Here is a 21658-nt window from a genome sequence, read left to right on the forward strand (position 1 = left end):
GGTCCAGAAAAACTGTAACACAGCAAATGCAGAGACAGAGCAAGCAGGCGGCTCACAGACCATCAAGATTTAGCAAGAGAACAGGAGACTGCACGTGGTCCTACTGTGTGCCGGATAACTCTCCCCAAAGCAACGCCACTTCCCTGCTCAGACACCCGTGGTGACTCCCAACTACCAATAGCCACCCATCCCACCCACTGAGCCCGGCATTCAAGGCCCTTCACATTCAGCCTTAGATCAGCACTCCGATGTCACTCCCCACTTCTCTCCTGCTCAGATTCTTCACTGCAACCTGACTGGCCCACTTATCGTTCGCACCAGGGTCTGAGAATTCCTGCCTCCAGGGGCCAGTCAGGTAGTGAAACAAAAATAGCACACATGGGTACACAACAGGGAGGGGTAGCGAGTGTGGCAAACTAGAGTGTCCACACCCCGTTTCCGCTCAGCAGCAGGAATGTGCGTCCAGCACAGCCAGAGCGTCTCAAAGTCTAAATTTTTTTCTGAGGAGCACTGATGTTTCACTGTTAGCAACCAAGTATAGATTTTTAGTATGTAGTCAAACATAAGTCACCTGTGAGCCACACGGACTGTAGCACGTGACCTCTGGTTTACATGCTGTATGAATGGTGGCAGATGTTTCTGGAGCACTTTGCATGTGCTGGGGCCTGATCCCTGCTCCCTCCCCTCTATCGAGTTGCTATCACAGAACACCACAGACCAGGCAGCATCTAAACAACAGAGAGTGCTCAGAGTTCCAGAGGCTGGAAGTCTGAGAGCAGGGTGCCAGCATGGTCATAGACCCTTCTGGTGAGGATCCTGTGCTGGGTCTTGTGTCCCCGTGGACACACAAGTTGCATTCATGACAGCTCTACCCTCGTGACCTAATCACTTGCTAAAGGCCCCCACCTCCTAATACCATCACATAGGTTAGGATATCAACATATACTTTGGTGACTACCAACAATCAATCCAGAATACCATCTATCTCTGCTCCCCTGTTTCTCTGACTCCTATCCAGCTATCAGGGTTCACTGCCTCTTCCAGGGAGCCTTCCTGGATCACCTCAGCCCACAATATCCTTTCCTTCCTCTTACTGATCAATTTGGCCATCTTCCATATTATTAAAATATATATATTTGCTTAGAATTTACAAACAATTCTACTTCAGGGAATGGGATCCACAGGAAGGCGGCACCAGTGAGAACAAGAGCACGTGGACCCTGCCAGGGTGAGAATGAGTGCCATCTCACTGGTGATGTAAGGGAGGCGTGGAGAGACTGGGACCCCAAGGACCATGTGCTCCCAGGGTGAGGTCAGCATCCTAAGGGCTCAGTAGCTCTGGGGGTTAGACCTTTCTCATGAAGGACCTTCAGCTAGAACCTGTGATCTTAAGAGCGAAGAGGCTAGAACCTGTTTGGCTGAGGGCTTACCTGTCAATCTAAAGGTTGAATTGGGGCTAATAGCCACAGGTAAGTTTATTCACTGGGGACTGGATTGTTCTTCCTATGTGAGAATTAATCATTCATTAGACCAGTAGGGCAGATGTCTTCTTGAGAACTGTCATGCTGGAAAGATACACAAGGGCTCTGAGCACCCTGCTCCCAGCAGGCAGCCAGAAAGGGCGGCTCCAGTCCAGACAAGATGAGTGACTGTGGGTGTCTCGCCAGGAGCTTAATGAAGAAATCTGGTAGCAGCGAAGCCCAGCTTCATAAACTGGCCCTCGTATGTGCTTTCACTCTGTGATGTCCCTCTCTCTGTGGGGCAGGTGAGCAGTAAAGATGTCCACGGGGCTGTGTGACTCCTGCTGTGGGGTTGTATGTTGCTACAGCAGTGAGCTCCAGGAACAGGACGGCAGTGTCCCCAGGTCCCTGGGAGCACTCCGTACATCACAGGGTAGACTGCTCATCTTCCTGCTTGCTCACTCTCTCTCTCTCATAATGTGTTTCCAACAGGAAGCTGTGTGCAGCTGCTCCAGGAGAAGCTCAAACCCCCTGGGGAGCCTCTGCCCAGGTGGAGGAGACTGTGAGTGTGGGGCCGTTATTAGGGGTGATTGCTGGGAAGCTGGTTGTCATGGCACCGCGAGGCCAGGGCTGCACTCCCAAGATGCAGGCTGTCCGTTTTCTAGGCTGTCTATATAATCACCACAGTGAGAGGCATAAACATGGCAAGCGAGAGGGGAGCAGCTCCCTGCTGACAGTAATCTCCTGGCAGAGCAGGGCGAGGAGGGTCCACCTTAGCACGGGCCCAGCACCACACAGAGGGATGCTGGTGCAGGCTGGCCACTGCTTCATTGTCCTTTCATGCCTCTGGTGCTGTGCCTCTGTGTCCCCAGTGCCAGCTTTCTACAGGGAAACATTGCTTCTAACTCACTGATAAGTCAGCGCTGTGTCTGAATTCTCCTAGAACTTGCCTACATGGACTGGTAGTAGCTACCCTGTTGTGGGAGATGGAGTAATAGCCTCCCATCCACCAGGCACTGAGCTGGACCATGGATGTGATACTCCATTCCACTCTCGCAATGTGCCTGCTTTACAGATGCAGAAAGGAGGCTCAGAGAGTCATCGGTCTTTGTCACGGGCCAGGGAGAGACAGAGCCAGGATGTATATCCAGCTCTGGTTCTGCAGCCCACTTCTGCGGCCCCCTCCCCATTCAACCTGGTGCTGACAGACAGAGCCCCTACCTCTGAGGGCATGGTCCCAGTGAAATGAATTGAACTGGGTCTAAGGATTAAACCTCTGATTTGGACTTCATTAGCTGTATGCTCTCCCCAGTCACACAGAATTAACCAGGGCAGAGATGTCTCTTTATGGATCTAGCACAACGCACTAGGGGCAACGTGGAGAACAGTCATCAAATTTACTGAGCACCTTATTTCCTGCTAAGCCCTCCCCCTGGCTCCAGACATACGAGCCCCACTTCGAGGCCTCTGGGACCTTGAAGCCTCCGTGTTCGGATACAGAGAGGGGACACACGTCGTAATCACTGAAGAAAATACACTGAAGAAAATCCCTCTGCAAGCACTTCTGCTTAATGGCTTGGTCATGGGGAAGGAGGGACTCTCTGTACCTTGTTCTCATTGTGATCCCTCCATCTCCACCAGGGCTCATGCCATGTGCTTTGGGTCACCCCCAGGAGGTGCTCAGGAAACCAGGGGACCACCACATGTTGACTTCCTGAAAGCAAGACTCCACCAGAGAGATGCTGGTGCTGTTCTCTGCTCGCCTAGCACCTGGTCTACCAGCTGCCTCCCCCATCGGGCCCAGCGTGGCGGAGACGGAAAGCCTTTCTTGGTGTTATCTAATTATCCATCAACAGCTTCAACCATGGGCTTTCTATCTGGGTTTCAGTCTAGGCTCTCCCCATGATTCCGTCCTTGACTTCCTGTAAATTACTTGCTTTTCTGAGTCTCCATTTCCACATCTGTAACTCTGCACTCATGCATTGCTGTGATAAGAATAAAACACTCCTGTTGAATCCTTACAACAATCCAATTAGGCAGGCTCTGTTCTTGTCCCCATTTTATAGAGTGAGACACTGAGACTTAGAGAGAGAGGTTAAGTGCAAGTGCCAGAGGTTCAGTTCAAGTTACCCACACTGGGTGTGTCTGTCCTTAGAACCAACACAGTCGGCCGCTACAATGTGCAGGGCATCCCCTGCTTTTTGAATATTCGCTTTGTGCCATTCCGCTTTTACCTGAGACCTACACTAGTCCCTGTTTCTGCTAACCTAACTAAAAAAAAATCCAAAGAGGATTTTCACTTATATGAAAAAAGCTAACACTGATGCCTTCATTTACACACCTGGTTTAAGAATCATAGCACTAGTGTACTGTGAGACACATATCACATCTGATCTGATCTTGGATCTTTTATAAATATGTCCCATTCATTCATTCGTTCGTTCGTTCATTCAGTATGATTTAGTAGCCCCCACCATACCTCAGGTGCACCCCCAGGAATGCTTCTGCTACCTAACAACCTTCCTAGGGGCAGGCAACCACGTGTTGTAGTAATACACATTTGTACTTTTCTGCCCTGACAATGACATGAATACAGAAGATTCTCAGTAAACAGGGACTGAAAAATGCTATGTGTCAAAACTTTGGGGAACACCTAGGATACACTGACAACGTTTGATATCACAGTTCATTTTAACAGCTAACACGATACTCAGCATAAACACCATGAGGTTGGCATTTTCTCTCTGATGCTGGGGATCTAAATTTCACTTTCAATTTAAAATGAACTTTCTATCAGAAATCTTCCATAATTTCATATCCTCTTGTCCACCATGACAACTGCACTGAACCAGTAACTGCGTCTTTGTAAGTCTGTCCGTCCCATCGTGTTCAGCCCAACACTGGGCTCACATTCATGGTCCCATTCCTTGCTTTGTCTTATCTAACCATCTTTTTCCAAAGTGTGATGATCTCATGTTTCTCAGATGTAACTCTTCAAGTGACAATTTCACTACATTACAGGGGTTTTCCCACGACACCAGAATTTCAAGATGAACTAGTCGAACCCCAGGATTAAGGATGACCATCCATGAGATAAATCCTATTTAAAAATCTTATGTTCAGGCTAAAGATAAAAGAGAGGATAAAAGCAAGTATCATTGTAAGCCTCCTGGGGGCGGGCATTCCCCTGCCCTCTGCTGCCGCTGGGCTGAGCTTGCTGATACAGGACGCCAGCAGGTGCTTGGAGTAATTCAGCAGAAAAAGAGACCCACACGGATGGCGCTGGAAGCTGCCTGAGTGGACAGCAGATCTCACAACTCAGTTATCGATGCCACCTACTGAGCTGTCAAAATACAATTATGTGAACCGCAAAGGGGGTTTGAATTAGCCAGCAGACTTAAGCGTGTGTCAATTACACACGAGAGCGAGTCCCCCTTCCCTGCTTTATCCCGCAGTGCTGGGCAAGCACTGAAGGTGGCTGACTTCATGAAAGGAAGTAAGAAATAAAACCATGAGAAACCTGTGATCTTTGTCAGTGTATTAGATTTATCATTTCTGGGCCTTGATTTCCAACAGCTATAAAAAGGAAAGAATACTCTGAACTCCAGGGGTTTTATACAGATCAATTAAGATAATAGAAGAGAAGGGTTCTGTGGATGGTTAAGTGCTAAACAGCACAAGGTACCAATTTAATCATTTTATGCTTTGTGTTTTAACATAAATCTTCCAGTCCATGCAATCTGTGAGCTTCCTCCCCACACTGTCCCTCCCCTTCTCTTTGCCAACTTGTTCACTGCCCTTCATCAAGCAAGGCGTGTGTTCAGGCCAAAAAGCTGGGAGTCATCCTGTATTCTTCCCTTAACCTCACCTTCCACATCTATAGTTTTTTTTTTTTTTTTTAAGTCCTGTTAACTTCACAAAGTGTAACCCAGATTGGCCCATTGTAGGCTAAGCCGCTACCATCCCTTGCCTGGACCATTCTGATGGCTTTCTAACTCTCCTCCCAGCACCCTCTTCCTCCTGATGTTTGATTCTTTACACAGCCACCGAGTGACGTATTTACAGGTATAATCATGTCACTTCTTTACACAAAACCCTTTAGATTTTCTTTCCTAAATAAGAGCCAAATTCCTTACCTCGGCCTACAGGGCTGCCATGTTACCTAGCTCCCAAGTCCTCTGCATAGAGTCCAACAGGCGTGAGGCCCCGGGGTGGTTCGAGGTGACCACCCTCAGTGTACAGTCGTCGAGTGATCTGGGCCACCAGCCTCCTCCTCCCACTTCCCCTCATGCTGCTCCTTCTCACGACCCTACAGGCGGCCGAAGTGCTTTTCCTTCTGCCACTCGACCTGCCCAGCACAGGCCTAGGTTCACAGCCTCTGCACTGGCTGCCACTGCTTCTCCAGAAACACTTGTCACCAATTATTTACCTCTGTGTTTGCTGTCTGTCTCCATCTACCTGGAGGCAGGAGGTACCATTTTCCCAGTGTCTGGAATGGCACCTGGCTCATAGTAGCAAGAATAAATATTTGTGAAATAAGTGAATAGTAGGTTAGTTACTGTCATTTCATAGATTCTTTGTCCCTTTACTTTGCCTACAAATGCCAAAGCATTCCCAAAGCTAGGACTGAGTACATATGCATGGGGTCAGCCACTCTTTAGTGAGAGCCTCTTCGTGTCAAGAGAAGTACCAGGTGCAGATTTATCAAAATACACAACTAGAGCCGTTCTGCAAGCATTTATTTAGCACCTTCACCATACTAAGTGTAGAAGGCAAAAGTAAAGAGCTTTAGCCATAACAGTGGGACCACTTAGTGAGACAGATAGAAATGGAAGCAGATTGCTTCCACCTGGTGTATCAGGTGCTCTGATGGAGGGCACTTAGTCCTACTTGGTGAAACTTGAACAGGATTGTGAGCAGAATAATGACTCCTCAAGGATGTTCCCCGTCCACCTCCAGAACCCACAAATAGGTTACCTTTCTTGGCAAAGGAGAATTCGATGGGATTAAAGTTGCTCGTCAGCTGACCTCAAACTAAGGAGATTAGTCTGGATTACCTGTCTGGGCCCAATGTAATCACAATGGTCCTTAAAAGGGGAAAAAGGAGGCAGAAGAGGAGAGTCTGGATGGTAGGATGTGAGAAGGACCTGTCCCGTGGTTGCTGGCTTTCAGATGGAGAGAGGGACCACAAGCCGAGGAATGTGGACAGCCCCAAGAAGGTGGAAAAGGCAAAGAAACAGATTCTCCCCAAGAGCTTCCAGAAGGGAACGCAGCTCTGCCAACACCTGGATTTTAGCCACCGAGGCCCACGTCAGACTTCTGAACTGTAAGATGATACATTTATGTTGTTTTTCATCACTAAGTTTGTGGTAATTTGTTCAAGCAGCCAGGAAATGAAAACAAAGAAGAAGTGAACTGCAACGTTCCCTTGGGTGGGAAGGGACAGACTACTGTGAGACCCATCTTGCCCTGGCCAGAGCCCTCCCTAGGCTGTCAGGTCAGTGCTCCTCCCTGGGGAAACTTCCTCCCAGCTACTCCCTTGACCGAGGTTCTCTTGAACCTGAAATTCCGAATGCTTATCCAGTGTGTGTGACTGCTTTGCCAGTGATGGCTTGTCACGGACAACGATGACAGGCAAGTGGCCCTGAGACATCCCAAGCCCAGAGCAGCCAGAGCCACCTACAACCTCATGGCCAACCTTTCCCCTTGTGTGTGCCTCTGGGGCTGCAGCCCCAGGTCTGAGCCAGTTTCAGCCTCCGTTGCCTTCTTATCCAAGACCCCTGGCGGGGGAGGGCAGGACCTGGGAAGGTGTCAACTGCTAATGAATGACACTCGCCTCCAAAATTAATCAGCTTTCCCGTTCTTAGGAAAATCCAGTCAACTGGAGTCTCCAGGATTACTAATTGACAGGACTGGTTAAATTAATCAAAAATGGAAATGAGGCAGAGGGGGAAGGGATTCTATTTTTGCTCTGTGGTTTGGGCCTCGCCGGCTCTGCTGCTCGCTGCTGCTAAGCCTGAATGGGGTCGACGTTGGATGGGCGGGGGGAGGTGGGTTTCCAGGAGTTCTGCTCTTTGTATCAAGTGTCTGGCTTTTCTCCAGGAGCAGGGGGTGTGTGTCTGGTTATGTTTGTAATCCTGTCATCCGGCAAAAGCATTTTAATAAAGGGCCTTGTCTTTTTAACCTAACCAAGCTCCCCTGAAATAAACACTGTTAATTATGCCCCTACTCAACACTGAACCCCTTTTGGAAACTGTGTCAAACCTCAGAGGCTTTAAGATGCATTGCAGCTGCAGCCTCAGCTGATGCCTTTGGACACGTTCTATCAGAGGTCTGGGGAATGAGCCGTAGGTTTCGTAAAGGATCTAGTGGCCTATAGAACCAGGACCTAGCAATTAAGTTTGTAGATGAAGGTGACGAATGAGACAGTGGATTTCCTGTTCTGTGCAAGGGCAGACTCAATTCTGCCATTGGAAACTGCTGGGCGCGGAATCCAGCCCATGGAGATTATATAAAAGGGTCCCATGCAATTATCCTCCTGGATGTCAGAAAAAGATCATGCTCTTTCTCCTATTGCCAAATACCCAGGAGAAGAATGAGAAGAATGGATTCTTCTCTTGGAAGCGGACAGACTTGGGTTCAAACTTTGGCTCCTTCACTATGAGCTGGGGCAAGTTCCTTCACCTCTCTGTGCCTCATCTGTAAACTGGAGTAACTGAAACCAATCTTCTTTGGCTGCTGTGAGACTTAACTGACATCCAGAATGGCCTCAAAACTAACATCCACTCCCCTCTACTCTATACACCTTTGGAGGAAAATGGAATTTCTGACTTAGATTGTTAGATCAGGCATCAAACTTTGCCCCATTTGCATTGGAAATCAAGCTGTTTCTCCCATGACTACACTGTTCACTAAAACATCTCAGACTTTAAGGCTTCAAGTGCTTGTATCTTTTCTCTAGAGCATGGAAAAGTCAGATTGTCTTCACACCGGGTCCACGACAGGCAGGTTTAAGTGCACTGCAGGGTTGTTGCCGAACATCCCCCAGACAGCAGGCCTGCCTGGGTTTCACCCGAGGGAGGGAATTCCTGTGGTCAAGTCTCCAGCTGCAGATCTGTCAGTTCGGAAGGGCTTTGCTGCTGGAATACAGTGAGTCTGGTCTGAGACTCACTGGTGGAGCCAGTGCAAGGTGATGGGTACCGCAGAGTTGCCCATCACCGCTGCTAAAAGGAAGCCTGGCTCCTCACCCTGGACTTCAAGACCCGCCGTGGCCAGCTTCGTCTCCCGCAAGTCCCCAGCCCGGGCCACGCCCTCTCCATAGGATGGGACCTCCAGGGTTGGAGAGGAGTGAGGCAGGTTTGTCCAAACTATGACAGAATAAAGATGCAAATAAGGAACCTACTCTGTGTCATGACACAGCATGGTGTTCACATGCGTGATTGATTTCATCCAGGAAATGTGCAATGGGAACCTCCTATGTGCCAGGCACTCTGCTAACTGCTTCCACTTAAATTAACTAATTAATAGCCAGAGATGTCCAGGAGACCAAATCTCATGATCACTTCTCTGCCCTCATCTTTCTTGACCTCCCGTAAGCATAAGTGATCCCATCATCTTTCTACATCACTCTCCTCTCTTGGCTTATCTGCCTACCACCCCCGCCCACAGCCCTACTCCTCGCTCACCCTCTTCCCTTCTTGGCAGCTCATACTCTCTCCTATAAAAGGCTACCTGCCTTCCTCCCACCCCCCTGGTAAATGCTGGCCTCCATCCTGGGCTCTCCTCTCCTCCTCACCTAAGTGACTTCACACCATCCCATGACTTTACAGACCATAATATGATCCTGACTTTTAAATTTATGTCTCCAGTCCTGACCTCTCCCTTGACTTGCAGGCTCAGGTATCCATTTGTTACCAGACTTCTCTAATGGGCTGTGTCATAGGCATCTCAGTCCAGATGCATCCCAAAGGGAGCCCTTGGTCTTTCCACACCACACCTGTTCCGTCCTCAGTCTCGTCAGCAGTATGTGCTACCACTGTACCCTCAGATGCTCCAGATCAAAACCTACGTTTTCTCAGATTCCTCCCTGTCTCTCCCCTCTCCACTTTCAGCCTCTCATTATGTCCTCTGAGCCTTGCCCCCTCAGTACCTTCTGTGTCTGTCCGCTTATCACCCCATCACTACCCTCACCCTGATCGGAGCCAGTGTCATTTCTCCCCAAATTGTAGCAAAAGCCTCTGAACTGCTTGGTGCTTCCAGGCTTTTCAACACCACCCCCCCCTTTTAAAAAAAAGTATAGTTAATTTACAATGTTGTGTTAGTTTCTGGTGTACAACATAGCAATTCATTTATACATCTCAATTCTTTTCTTTTCTTTATTTTTTCATCTCAATTCTTTTCTGAGAATTTGTTTAAGACCATAAACAGAGCATTCGTGTCCCTGCTTAGAACTGTCTACTAGCTTCCATCACACTTAGAGTGAAATCCAAGCATGCTGCCCCGGTCGGCAAGGCTCTGCATCATCTGGCCCCAGCCTCCCTTTTCAGCCCCACCCCCTACACTCTTCCCTGGCCACTTGTCTCCACCTGCTGCTCTTTCTTCTGTTCCTGGAGCTCACGGTTGTTCCTGTGTTAGGGTCTTCATACTTGGATGTTATTTCTCTGTTTGGCTCCTTCTGACAATTCAGGTCCCAATTCAAAGGCTTTCGCTCTACACCCCAGGGAAATAGCACCACCCCGGCTACTCTTCAGTCCTTTACGTTTTCTTACAGCTTTGATCACTGTCAGAAATGATCTCAATTCATTTGTGCACTTGTCTGTCTCTTCTTTCCTCCCTTCCTGCTAGAATGTAAGATCCCTGAAGGCAGGAAGGAGTAGGTGTTGAGTAAATCTTGGTTGAGTAAGGGATTTCTGGTGTCCTGATTAAGAGGCATGAGTCTGGATCAAACCCCAGTTGTCACTTGTTCTTTGGTGGCCATAGGGGTATCATTCCCCCGCTTAGCTGGTTGCCTCATCTGTAAAGTGTGACTAAGAACAGAATGACCCTCATAGGATTGTCAGGAGGATGGGATGAACTTGGCTTACATTCTGGCCACAGTGAATGTCACGGAGTTAGCTGTGCTCACAGCCACTGACATTACTGCATCACGACGACCGCTCCTTCTCCCCCGCTCCTGCTCGTAGTAGACACGTGGGAGCAGAGCCAGACGGCATCATCATCCCAACCATAACTACCACGGAGCGCTCACCATGGGCCAGGCACTGCGCTGGGGCTCCACAGGGTCCTGCCATTCAGTGCTCACCAGTCCCCCAGTAAGGCAGGTGCTGCCACTAGTGATGAGCAGACTGAGACACGGAGAGGTTAAGTAACCTGATTAAGATCACCCGGTTAGGCCAAGGACAGGGACTGACAGTGGACACCACGTTGCTTTTCCTCCCCTACCTTGGCCCTGTCTCTGAATTCACTCACTGCTGTCGGTTGAGCTGGACAGAAGGGAAGAAACAAAGCATAAATATGCCAGGCTGTGCCTCCAGGGACTGCTATTGACGGATGACCGTGTCCCCTCAACCCATACACTGAAACCTAGGCCAGTGTGGTGGTGTTTGGAGGTGAGGGGTTTGGGAGGGCATTGGGTCATGAGGGTGGAGCTGTCATAATGTGATCAGTGACCTTATAAACAAGAGACTCCAGAGAGCTCCCTCACACCCTTGTGCTGCGCGAGAACACAGCCAGAAGACGGCCACCTGTGGACCAAAAAGCAGGTCCTTACCACACACCGAATCTGCTGGTGCCTTATAGGCGGCTTAGCCTCCAGAACCGAGAAGTAAGTGTTTGTGGTTTATGCCATCCGGTCTGTGGCACTGGATTCCAGCAGCCTGAACGGACCAAGACAGGGAACATCGCCCTGGCTCTGCGCTGCTCTGCCCTATAGAAGTAAAACTACACCCTCAGGGGGAACACTAGCACCCCCAGTCTTTGTCCACACGTACTCCTCTTCACTCTGTAGAATTCCAGGTGGGTGTGCAACCCTGGGTACTACTTTAACCTCTATCATAAGCATTCCCCACATGCTCCATCTTTCACTGTGTCTGCAGGTAACGACCGATGGTTAAATCTCTATGCCCCTTCCTGGGAACCCCTATCTCAATTCTCACTTCCACGTGGGCATTCCACCTTCTGCTTTTCTTTCTTTTTAAAATTTTTTTTCCTTTTGAAACATTTTATTTATTTTTAAAAAAACTGAAGTATAGTTGATTTACAAAATTGTGTTAATTTCAGGTATACAGTGAAGTGATTCAGATATGTATTTTTTTCAGATTCTTTTCCATGATAGGTTACGACAAGGTATTGAATACAGTTCCCTCTACTCTATAGTAAATTCTTGTTGTTCATCTACTTTATATATAGTGGTGTGTACCTGTCAATCCCAGACTCCCAACCTGCTGCTTTTCTTTTGTGCTGTTCAAACAAACTCTCCTTATTCAGGACCCTCTCCCCTTAAGAGTGGTTTTTGAATAGGAAACAGGCTTCTTAGCACCTCACTGCCTCTAAAATCAATTCCTGTCCCCTTTGTTTAGAGAGCATTTTTACTTCCACACAACAGGAAAGTATCCAGACATCATCACACAAAACACACAGACCACCACGGGGGAGGCGTTGAGGCTCCACGTACAGATGTCACTCACCCTGTCCTCCGGTTCCCACCACCATCACTAAGGGCCACGTGCACTACGTGCTCACGATGGTCAGGGCTGTTCCGAGAGCCCTGTGTCCACGATCACCTCGCACCCTTACCCACTGCAGGACAGTGTCAGCCCTGGCAGCCGCTGCCCATGGCCAGCGAGCCTGGGACCCAGCCCTGGAACAGTCAGCTCCAGGGACTCTGCTCTGGATGACCTGCAGGTCTTCTGCGATGGGCTGAGTTGTGTCCCCACCTCCCCGAATTCTGAAACTGAGGTCATTGTCCTCAGTACCTCAGAATGTAACTATGTGGAGGTGGGGTCTTTAAAGAGGTAGTTAAGTTAAAAATGAGGTCAGGAGGTGGACCCTAATCCAGTACGACCAGTGTCCTTATACAGAGGGGAATTGTGGACATAGACACGTGCAGAGAGATGATGACGTGAAGACACAGGGAGAAGACGGTCCCCCGCAGGCTGAGGAGGGAGGCCTAGAATAGATCCCTTCTTCACGGCCTTCCGATGGAGCCAGCCCTGGTGATACCTTGGTCTAGGACTTTTGGCCTCCAGAACTGGGAGACAATTAGAGCTTGTGTTTTGAAGTCACTGTGTCCCCGGTGGTTTTACAGTAACTCTAGTCAAAGAAAACAACTCCTTTCATCTGTCTTTTCATCTGCCTGCCCTTCTACCACAGCTGTTCAGTGAAGCCCTCTTCATGGCTGGGCACTACACTAAGTAGTGGTGATGCACTGGTTGGTAAGATAAATGAAGTCCCTGGACTTACAGAGGTTACATTCTAGTCAGGGAGACAGAGGAAGAAAAACCAACATCGATAGCTGAGCACAATGAGATACGTAAATAAAATGAGGTGATGCAATGGGAACCGGGTACAGGTCGAGTGAACAGAGAAGTCCTCTTTGAGGACGTGATATTTACCCAGAGACCTAAAAAGTAAGAACAGCCCAGTCAAGTGAGGGCATGTGGGAGGGCATTCCAGGTCGGAGAAGAGCCTGTGCAAAGGCCCTGGGGCAGGAAAGGGCTGGGTGTGTTTGGAAGCACAGGAAGTTGGCCAGTGCACTGGCCAGACTATGAGGAGCTGAGGCCGGAGAGATGGGTGGGGACCCGATTCCTGGGGGGATCTAGAAAGGAATTCAGATTTCATTTCCTTCTCATTTCCTTGGCTGTCATTCATCACACCTGGCCAGTTTCTTCACTCAACTCCCAATACACTTGCATTCAAAGGGAAAAGCACAATTCAGCCCAGGCATTGCTGCTGCCATCAGCACCCTATTGTTTCAGGCATTAGAATCTCAAACGGCAAGCACAACCCTTGTCACTACCGCCAGAAGCGATATAAAAAAAAATTGAGAGATGAGGAAGAGAATCATCCTTTCCAACCCCTGCTGAGTATGCAGAGTGAGGGACATATGGAAATTAATATATGCGGCTCTGATAACACGGATCTCCTCGGCATTTTGATTAAACACCGACGGTATTAAATACCCTCCTTCTCAGCGCTCATCTCCGAAAGCCAATGTTGCTTTTCATTTTGAACTCTGATGAACTGTCTCAATTTCGTTCGCACACCTCAGTTGCACTGTGGTCGGCAGAAGGCTGGCGTTTGAGGAGGATGGAGAAAATCAATATCAAGTGTCAGGCGCGAGGTCAGACTGAACTTGTTTTCCTAGCTGGTGGGAACTAGGGGCCGCTGCTGCAGCAAACAAAGGGAGATGTGCCTTGAAGAAGGTCGGCACTTTGGACGAGTCAGGAAAATGAATTTTGTTCGCTTCTTAATTAGATTAGGAGGCTGGCGGCTGGCGGTTCAGAGCAGGGCTGGGGTCGGTATGGGGCGTGAGGAGGCAGGGCTGCGGCAGAGGTCTGCAGGCTGCCAGCTAGCTCCTGGCCTCCTGAGGGACTGTCCTCTGGGCTCTGCTTCTCCAGGGCTGTGTGGGACCCAGGCAGGAGGGAGGAGCAGCCCCCGGGGGCCCTGGGTGTGGGTGTGCCCAATGACTCTTCCCTCTATTTTCCCCAGGGAATTTCTTAGCTTTTAGGTAGGAGCTTTCTGGTCACTGCCTTGGGGTGGAGGGTCCTTGTCACATCTCCTCCCAGCACCATGTGCCTCTATTTCACTCTACTTCTCACAGTCACAACGTGCACCTGTGATTCTCTGATCAATGCATCCTTCCTCCTCAGACAGTGCAGCGGTTCATCTTATGTATCAACCTGACTGGGCCATGGGGTGCCCAGGGATTTGGTCAGACATCATCCTAGGTTATTTCTGGGAGGGGGGTTTTGAATAAATTTAACATTTAAATTAAGAGTCGGAGTAAAGCAGATTGTCCTCCCTAGTGTGGGTGGGCCTTATCCAATCAGTTGAAGGCCTGAAGAGAACAAAAAGGCTGACCTGAATTCTCCTTCCTGACTCCTTTGAGAGGAGGCACCAATTTTTTTCCTGCCTTCACACTTCAGTGGAAACACTGGCTCTTCCTGGGTCACAAGTCTGCTGGCCTTTGGACTAAAACTACTTACAGTCCTTCTGCAGATCTTGGGACCTGTCAGCTTCCATAACTACATGGCACAAATACTTAAAACACAGCTTTCATATATATACATATGTATGGATATACACACACACGTGCACAAACGTATGTACAAGATGTATCTATATAACAGGGATATATACCTCCTACTGGTTTCTCACAGACAGCACGTCCCAAAGTGACCCCCAGCCCCTCACTCCCCTTCAGGATGGTGCCTTACAGTTCGCATTCCACATGCCATTTATGTCAACCCTCAGGCATAAATGTATACACTGAATAAATATTTACTTAGCACCTACTTACATGTCAGGCCTTCATAGTATGATGTGAGCAAAAGACACTCAGTTCTTGTCCTCACAGAGTTTACAGTCTGGAGGGGAAGGATACTGAACAACACATATCTATGTGTGATGAATGCCAGTCTCTACTACCGCTTTACATCCCCACAGTTATTTTAAAAGAAAATGTTCCCAATCTAAGAACATGGTATATCTTTCCATTTGTTTATGTCATCTTCAGTTTCTTTCATCAGTATCTTACAGTTTTCAGAGTATAGGTCTTTTGTCTCCTTGGGTAGGTTTATCCCTAGGTATTTTATTCTTAAAATGGCCATACCACCCAAAGCAATATACAGATTCAATGCAATCTTGATCAGAGTCCAATGACATTTTTCAGAGTTGGAACAAAAAATGTTAAAATTTGTATGGAAACACACAAGACCTCGAATAGCCAAAAGAATCTTGAAAAAGAAGAATGGAGCTAGAGGAATCATACTCCCTGACTTCACACTATACTACAAAGGTACAGTGATCAAAACAGTATGGCACTGGCACAAAAACAGACACGTAGATCAATGGAACAGGAAAGGAAGTCCAGAAATAAACCTACACACTTATGGTCAATTAATTTATGACAAAGGAGGCAAAAATATACAACGGAGAAAAGACAGTCTCTTCAATAAGCGGTGCTGGGAAGATTGGACAGCTACCTGTAAAAGATTGAAACTAGAACATTCTCTAATGTTATATATAATCTCAAAATGGATTAAAGACCTAAATGTATGACCAGATACTATAAAACTCCTAGAGGAAAACATAGGCAGAACACTCTTGGACATAAATCACAGCAATATATTTTTTGAACCAGCTCCTGGAGTAATGGAAATAAAAACAAAAATAAATGGGATCTAATTAAACTTAAAAGCTTTTGCACAGCTAAGGATACCATCAACAAAAGAAAAAGACATTCTACAGAATGAGAAAAAATATTTGCAAATGATGTGATTGACAAGGGACTAACTTCAAAAATATACAAATGGCGCATACACCTTAATATCAAAAAAACAAGCAACCCAATCAAAAAATGGGCAGAAGACCTAAATAGACACCTCTCCAAGGAAGACATCCAGATGGCCAACAAGCACATGAAAAGACGCTCAACATCACTAATTGTTAGAGAAATGCAAATCAAAACTACAATGAACTATCACCTCACACCAGTCAGAATGGCCATCATTAAAAAGTCTTCAAATGATAAATGCTGGAGAGGGTGTAGAGAAAAAGGAACCCTCCTATACTGTTGGTGAATGTAAATTGGTGCAGCCACTATGGAGGGCAGTATGGAAGTTCCTTAAAAAACTAATAATAGACTTACCATATGATCCAGCAACCCCACTCCTGGGCATTTATCCAGAGAAAAATATAATTCAAAAAGACACATGCACCCCAATGTTCATAGCAGCACTATTTACAATAGCCAAGACGTGGAAACAACCCACATATCCATCAACAGATGACTCAATAAAGGAGATAGAGTATATATGTGCAATGGAATACTACATAGCCACAAAAAAGCATAAAATAATGCCATTTGCTGCAACATGGATGGACCTAGAGATCGTCATTCTAAGTGAAGTAAGCCAGAAGGAGAAAGAAAAATGTCATATGATATCACTTATATGTGGAATCTAAAAAAAAAGGACATGGGGGGAGGGTATAGCTCAAGTGGTAGAGCGCATGCTTAGCATGCACAAGGTCCTGGGTTTGATACCCAGTACCTCCTCCAAAAATAAATAAACCTAATTTACCTCCCCCTCTGCCAAAATAAAATAATCAAATAAAAAAAAGGACACAAATGAACTTATCTATAAAATAGAAACAGACTCACAGACATAGAGCACAAACTTACGGTTATCAGGGGGCAAAAAGGGAGTGGGAAGGGATAAACTGGGAATCGGAAAATTGCACCTCTTGAGGAGTGATGGAAATGTTAGCTATCCTGATAGTGGTGGTGGTTTCATGGGTGTATACATCTATCAAAATTCATCAAATTTTACATCTGAAATATATGTAGTTTACCATACAGGAACAATACTACAATAAAAGTGTTTAAATAAAAAAAAAAAGAAAAAAGAAAATGTTCCCTTTTCCCTTCCCTTCCTTTAGATTTCAATAGCTACCATCCTTATCTAGGTTATGAATTTCCATCATATTGAGACTAAAGCAAAATATTCTAATTCTCCTTTGTTTCTTCCCACCACCACTGTGTTAATCTTCCCTAAAATATAAATTCTATAACTCTGTTCTCCAGACAGATGATCTCCAATTGCTCTCCACATAATAGGACCTTTGCTTCTCAGACTGGGGAACATGCCCGTATCCTTGGAGACCAGGGAAGAGGAGGATATGGAGGTGCACCAGGTGGTACAGGATGCCACAAAGGCTGCATCTTTTGGAAACACCAATTTGGCTTGAAATTGGGGGATGGGTAGAAATGTAAATAGAACGTAATTATTAAACTGAAAGGAGTCATTTTATGGGAATAAAATACCAAATTCAGGTGAAATATTAAGATGGAAAAATAAGACTTGAAAGAAAATCCGCTGAGGTCAGCACCTCCCTCCCCTCAGGTCCCGGACCTCTGCCAGGTATGTGTTGCTTAGCTTTTGAGAGGCTGGGCCGTCCAGAGCACATCAGAGAGGCTGGAATGCCCCCTCGTGCCCTTCCTCCACCACAGCTAGGCTCACAGCTTGGCTCTAGGAGTGCTGTACTTGGTGGAAAATTTCAAGAAAGTCTGGTGACCATAGGAGCCAGACTCTGGGTATAGAGCAGGTACTGAATGAATGAATGAATGAACACATGAAGGGGTCAACTTTTGCCTCGGACCTTCAGGACTGACTTGATATGACCCATCATCCCTATTTGACCTCATTTCTTCCATTTCCCCTTTTACCCACGCCCAACACTTCTTGCTAAGACTCTTTAAAGGTTTCATATCGATGGCTCATTAACTTTAGGCTCTTGCCCTTTCTGGTGTGCACTGTCCGAAACACCCTTCCATTCCCCACCTAGCCAAATCCTTTTGTGCTTCAACGCTACCACTCAGCCTCAGCCTTCCCTGTGAGGTCTACCTCAAAAGCCCTACCTTCCCCCGAGTGTTCCAACTCCCAATCGTCTCCATCACTCATTTGGGTGTCCTGGGTATACCTTGCTGCATCTGCCAAATTTGAAATTCCTTGAGTGTAAGAGATGCTTTACCTCTCCATGGTACCCCTCAGAGTTCTTAATAGTAATGGACAAATCACAGATACAAGAAATTCAGGCCGATGGACTGACCATGAAGTTTAGTCTACATCTGTGGTTCTTCTCAGCTGGGAGCAGCTTTCACCCCGGGATATTTCATAATGTCTGGAGACATTTTTGGTTGTCACGACCGGCCTTTGCTGCTTGCATCTGGTGTGTAGAGGCAGGGATACTGCTACACATCCTACAGTGCAAAGGACAGCCACCTCCCCCAAGCAAAGAATTGCGTGCCCCAAATTCATAGTGCTGCTGTTAAGAAATCCTTCTGTACGTGATAGGCTCTTCCCAACCTGTTTCATGTCTCTTTGTTCTCCCAGCAAGAACCCAACTCGCATCCTTCTGCCTTAAGTCTACTCAACTTCTCCAGAACATAATTCAAATAATATTAGTCCTCTGATTACTTGAGTGGCTGTTCACTGACTTTGAGAGAAAATTCAAGTCCATTTTCACGACCATTATAACAGGCTCCTGCATTCCTCCTGAACTTCAACTCTTCCTTCTTTGAGTCATTTCCTACATACCAGCCATTATCAGTCACCCTGCAGTTCCAAAAGCGTTATGGCCTTTCATGCCCCAGCACCTTTGCACATGCTGATCTCTCTGCCTTGACCATTTCCCCTTGTTGGCGTATAAGTAAGCACTGCTCAGAGGTCAATACCAGCACACACATCAGCAAATATTGATTACGCATTTATCATGGGCCAGGTACTGTTTTAGGTACTGGGGAAACAACAGTGAACAAAACAGTAAGTCCGTGCCCTCAAGGAGCTGTCAGTCTAGATCAGCACTCTTCAACAGGACCTTCTGGAGGGAAGGAATTTCTTACATCAGTCCTGTCCAACATGGTAACTACGGCTACCCATGGTGACTTAGCACTGGAAATGTGGGTCATCTGAATTGAAATCTGGACATGAAAGACACACTTAGTGTGAAAAAACACTAAAACATCTCATTAACAATTCTTGATAGTTATCTCACCTAAGCCCCATGACACACCCATGAGGTAGACGTCAGCATCTTCCCCATCTGACATGAGAGAACTGAGGCGCAGAGAAGTGAAGGCAAGTTGGACGAAGTCACACAGCTAATAAGGGGTGAAGCCTGGCTTTGACCTGGGTCTGTGGGACTCTAGAATCCACACAGATTACATACATACCAGCACCTCTATGCAGTCCTTCTCACAGCAAACGAGCAAATGGCAATGGTCGCAGTGGCCCAGATATTCACTCCTCTCCTGACCTCACGCCCATGCAGGGAGTCATCGTATCGTGTCACATAGGAATTAACACTGAAACAGGGCCCGTGGGAGAGAGAGGGCTTCACCTCCGGTGCCCCACCGCCAGCTGTCGTGGCAAAATAGTGCCCAGCAGAAGGGAGTGCCGGACAAACACAGCTCTTGGCCCTCCTGAACGTCTTGGCGGCTGCACATCATTCAGCCTGACATGACACGACGTAGATTACCCCTGCCTTCCAGGCCCCGTTACTCTGGGGAGCATTTTGTTTCCAGAAAACCTCCCTGCCAGCTCCAGGCCCATCCTGCCTGCCGCAGCCCTTGCTGCTGTTGCCAGGTGACTCTCGCTTCACCCGTTTCCATTCGTCTTAGCCTTTGGCCTCCAAGCCCTGACTCCTTTGGAGCTTCTTTGCTCCATCAGTGCCCTGAAAACTCCAGTGAGACCCCAGGGCCTGTGAATCTGGTGGACTTTATCCCATCCGCTCTCACTGAAGCCCTTCCCTGGTGCCCACTAGAACCACTGGGACCTTGAGGGTGCTGGTTCCCCCAAAGCCTCACCCTCTCCAAGAAGCCATGGACCCCTTCCCCCACTGCTCTTTCTAAAAATTGAGGATAGTTGACATATAACATGGTATTAGTTTCTGGGGTACAACATCATGATTTGCTGTATGTATATATTGCAAACTAATCACAAGTTTAATGAGCACCCAGCACCACACAGAGTTACAATTTCCTTTTCCCTTGGGCTGAGAACTTTTAAGGGGAACAGCTTTCTTTTTAACAACTTTCACGTACACACCATAGTATTAACTGAACCCCCCCCCCCCCCAGCTGCTCTTGAGTCCTCGTAAATTCTCAGTCTCCCACAGCCCAGCAAGTCCGGTTAACTCCACTGCCAAGGTCTGTCCCGAACCCATCCACTCCTCTCCATTTCCATGCCCTGCCCTTGACCTGCCCACCCTCACCCCATGCCCGCATGGCACAGCCATCCCCTAACTGCTCCCCCTTCCTCTCCGCAGGTCCATTCTGCCCACAGCAGCACGCGGAACCTCAAAACATAATTCAGATCATGTCACAAGGTTAAGTGACCGGGCTCGTGCCTTATTCATCTCTGAACTGCACAGCCTGAAGCAAACGTTTGTGGACTTAGACATGAGGTTACACTCTTACTGAAATGCCAAATAGAGCGCTGACTCCCGAGTCAGCCCCACACGTGTAGTGTCTTTACTGCCGGCATGTCGGGCGCGGGAACGGAGATCACCCCCCAGCCCCGGCTCTCCCCCTTCTCCTCCCACACGTTGGGGCCGAGACCCAGCCACCCCCGGCAGCCCTGGGCTGCTGGCTACTCACATTTGGTGTGCCTGTCACACAGGGCCGATGCCCGCATGTCGCACAGCCGGATTGTCCCTTTGCTGCTGCTGTACACGAAGGTGTTGCAGTGATGGGGGTGGAACTCAGCCGCCGTGATCACCTCTGTGAGCTCCTCCATGTTGGCCGGCTTGATGTCAACGATATCTGGCACAGAAGAGTCAAGGAGGGGACCAGGAGAAGGGGACCTCGGGGTGATGTACCATTGCCACCTTATTTTAGTGCACACTTATAATAACTCTATGAATGAACCGGCAGGTATTACTGGTCCCAGGCAGAGGAGGTCCAGGGTTACCAAAGGCCACACTAGAGCTCAGGTCTCCCTTGCCCCTCATCAGGATTTCATCCCCCATAACCCTTATGTCCCATTCATATCAAAGTTACCCACTTATGTCATCATGCTAAAATGGGCCAAGTTGCAAAGACTTTCATTTCTCATTTTCTAATAATGATTAAGAAACTAGTTCCATGCCAACTGAATAATTCAATATATTTGAATCTTCACCCAGACTCCTGGGCTGAGAAGTGATATCTGTGACAGACTGTAAATCCTCTTCCACGAAATCCCTTAGAGCTTTTGAAATAATATGTTGATGATAATGATAATAACAGCTGCTATCATTTACTGACTACAGGTCAACACTGTGCAAAGCACATCATGTAATCCTTGTAACAGCTCTATAATCAGCACCTTCCTCACCCTTATTTTTTCAAGGGTGGAAACAGAGGCTCAGAGTATGTAAGTTGCCTCAAGTCACATGGCTAAAGATAGGCAGTCTTAGGGTTTTATCCTAGTTGCAAG

General features: G+C 47.6%; 1 protein-coding gene and 1 long non-coding RNA gene across 9 annotated transcripts in view; one reads left to right on the top strand and one right to left on the bottom strand.

The window, feature by feature from the left end:
- The window catches only part of LOC106729295, an 83862-nt gene extending 78878 nt beyond the window's left edge, over window positions 1-4984 (top strand). The window contains exons 4-5 of the long non-coding RNA XR_001365671.2: window positions 1953-2022; window positions 3102-4984. This is a non-coding gene — a long non-coding RNA (uncharacterized LOC106729295). The remainder of the gene's footprint in view (window positions 1-1952; window positions 2023-3101) is intronic.
- The window catches only part of PPP2R2B (protein phosphatase 2 regulatory subunit Bbeta), a 424375-nt gene that overhangs the window by 17467 nt on the left and 385250 nt on the right, over window positions 1-21658 (bottom strand). For all 8 annotated transcript variants that reach the window (XM_006182263.3, XM_032477042.1, XM_014557233.2 and 5 more), the window contains one exon: window positions 20839-21003. In XM_006182263.3, coding sequence (XP_006182325.1) covers window positions 20839-21003 — 165 coding nt within the window. The remainder of the gene's footprint in view (window positions 1-20838; window positions 21004-21658) is intronic.

Source organism: Camelus ferus, chromosome 3 (assembly GCF_009834535.1).
Source record: "Camelus ferus isolate YT-003-E chromosome 3, BCGSAC_Cfer_1.0, whole genome shotgun sequence".
Classification (NCBI taxonomy): Eukaryota; Metazoa; Chordata; class Mammalia; order Artiodactyla; family Camelidae; genus Camelus; species Camelus ferus.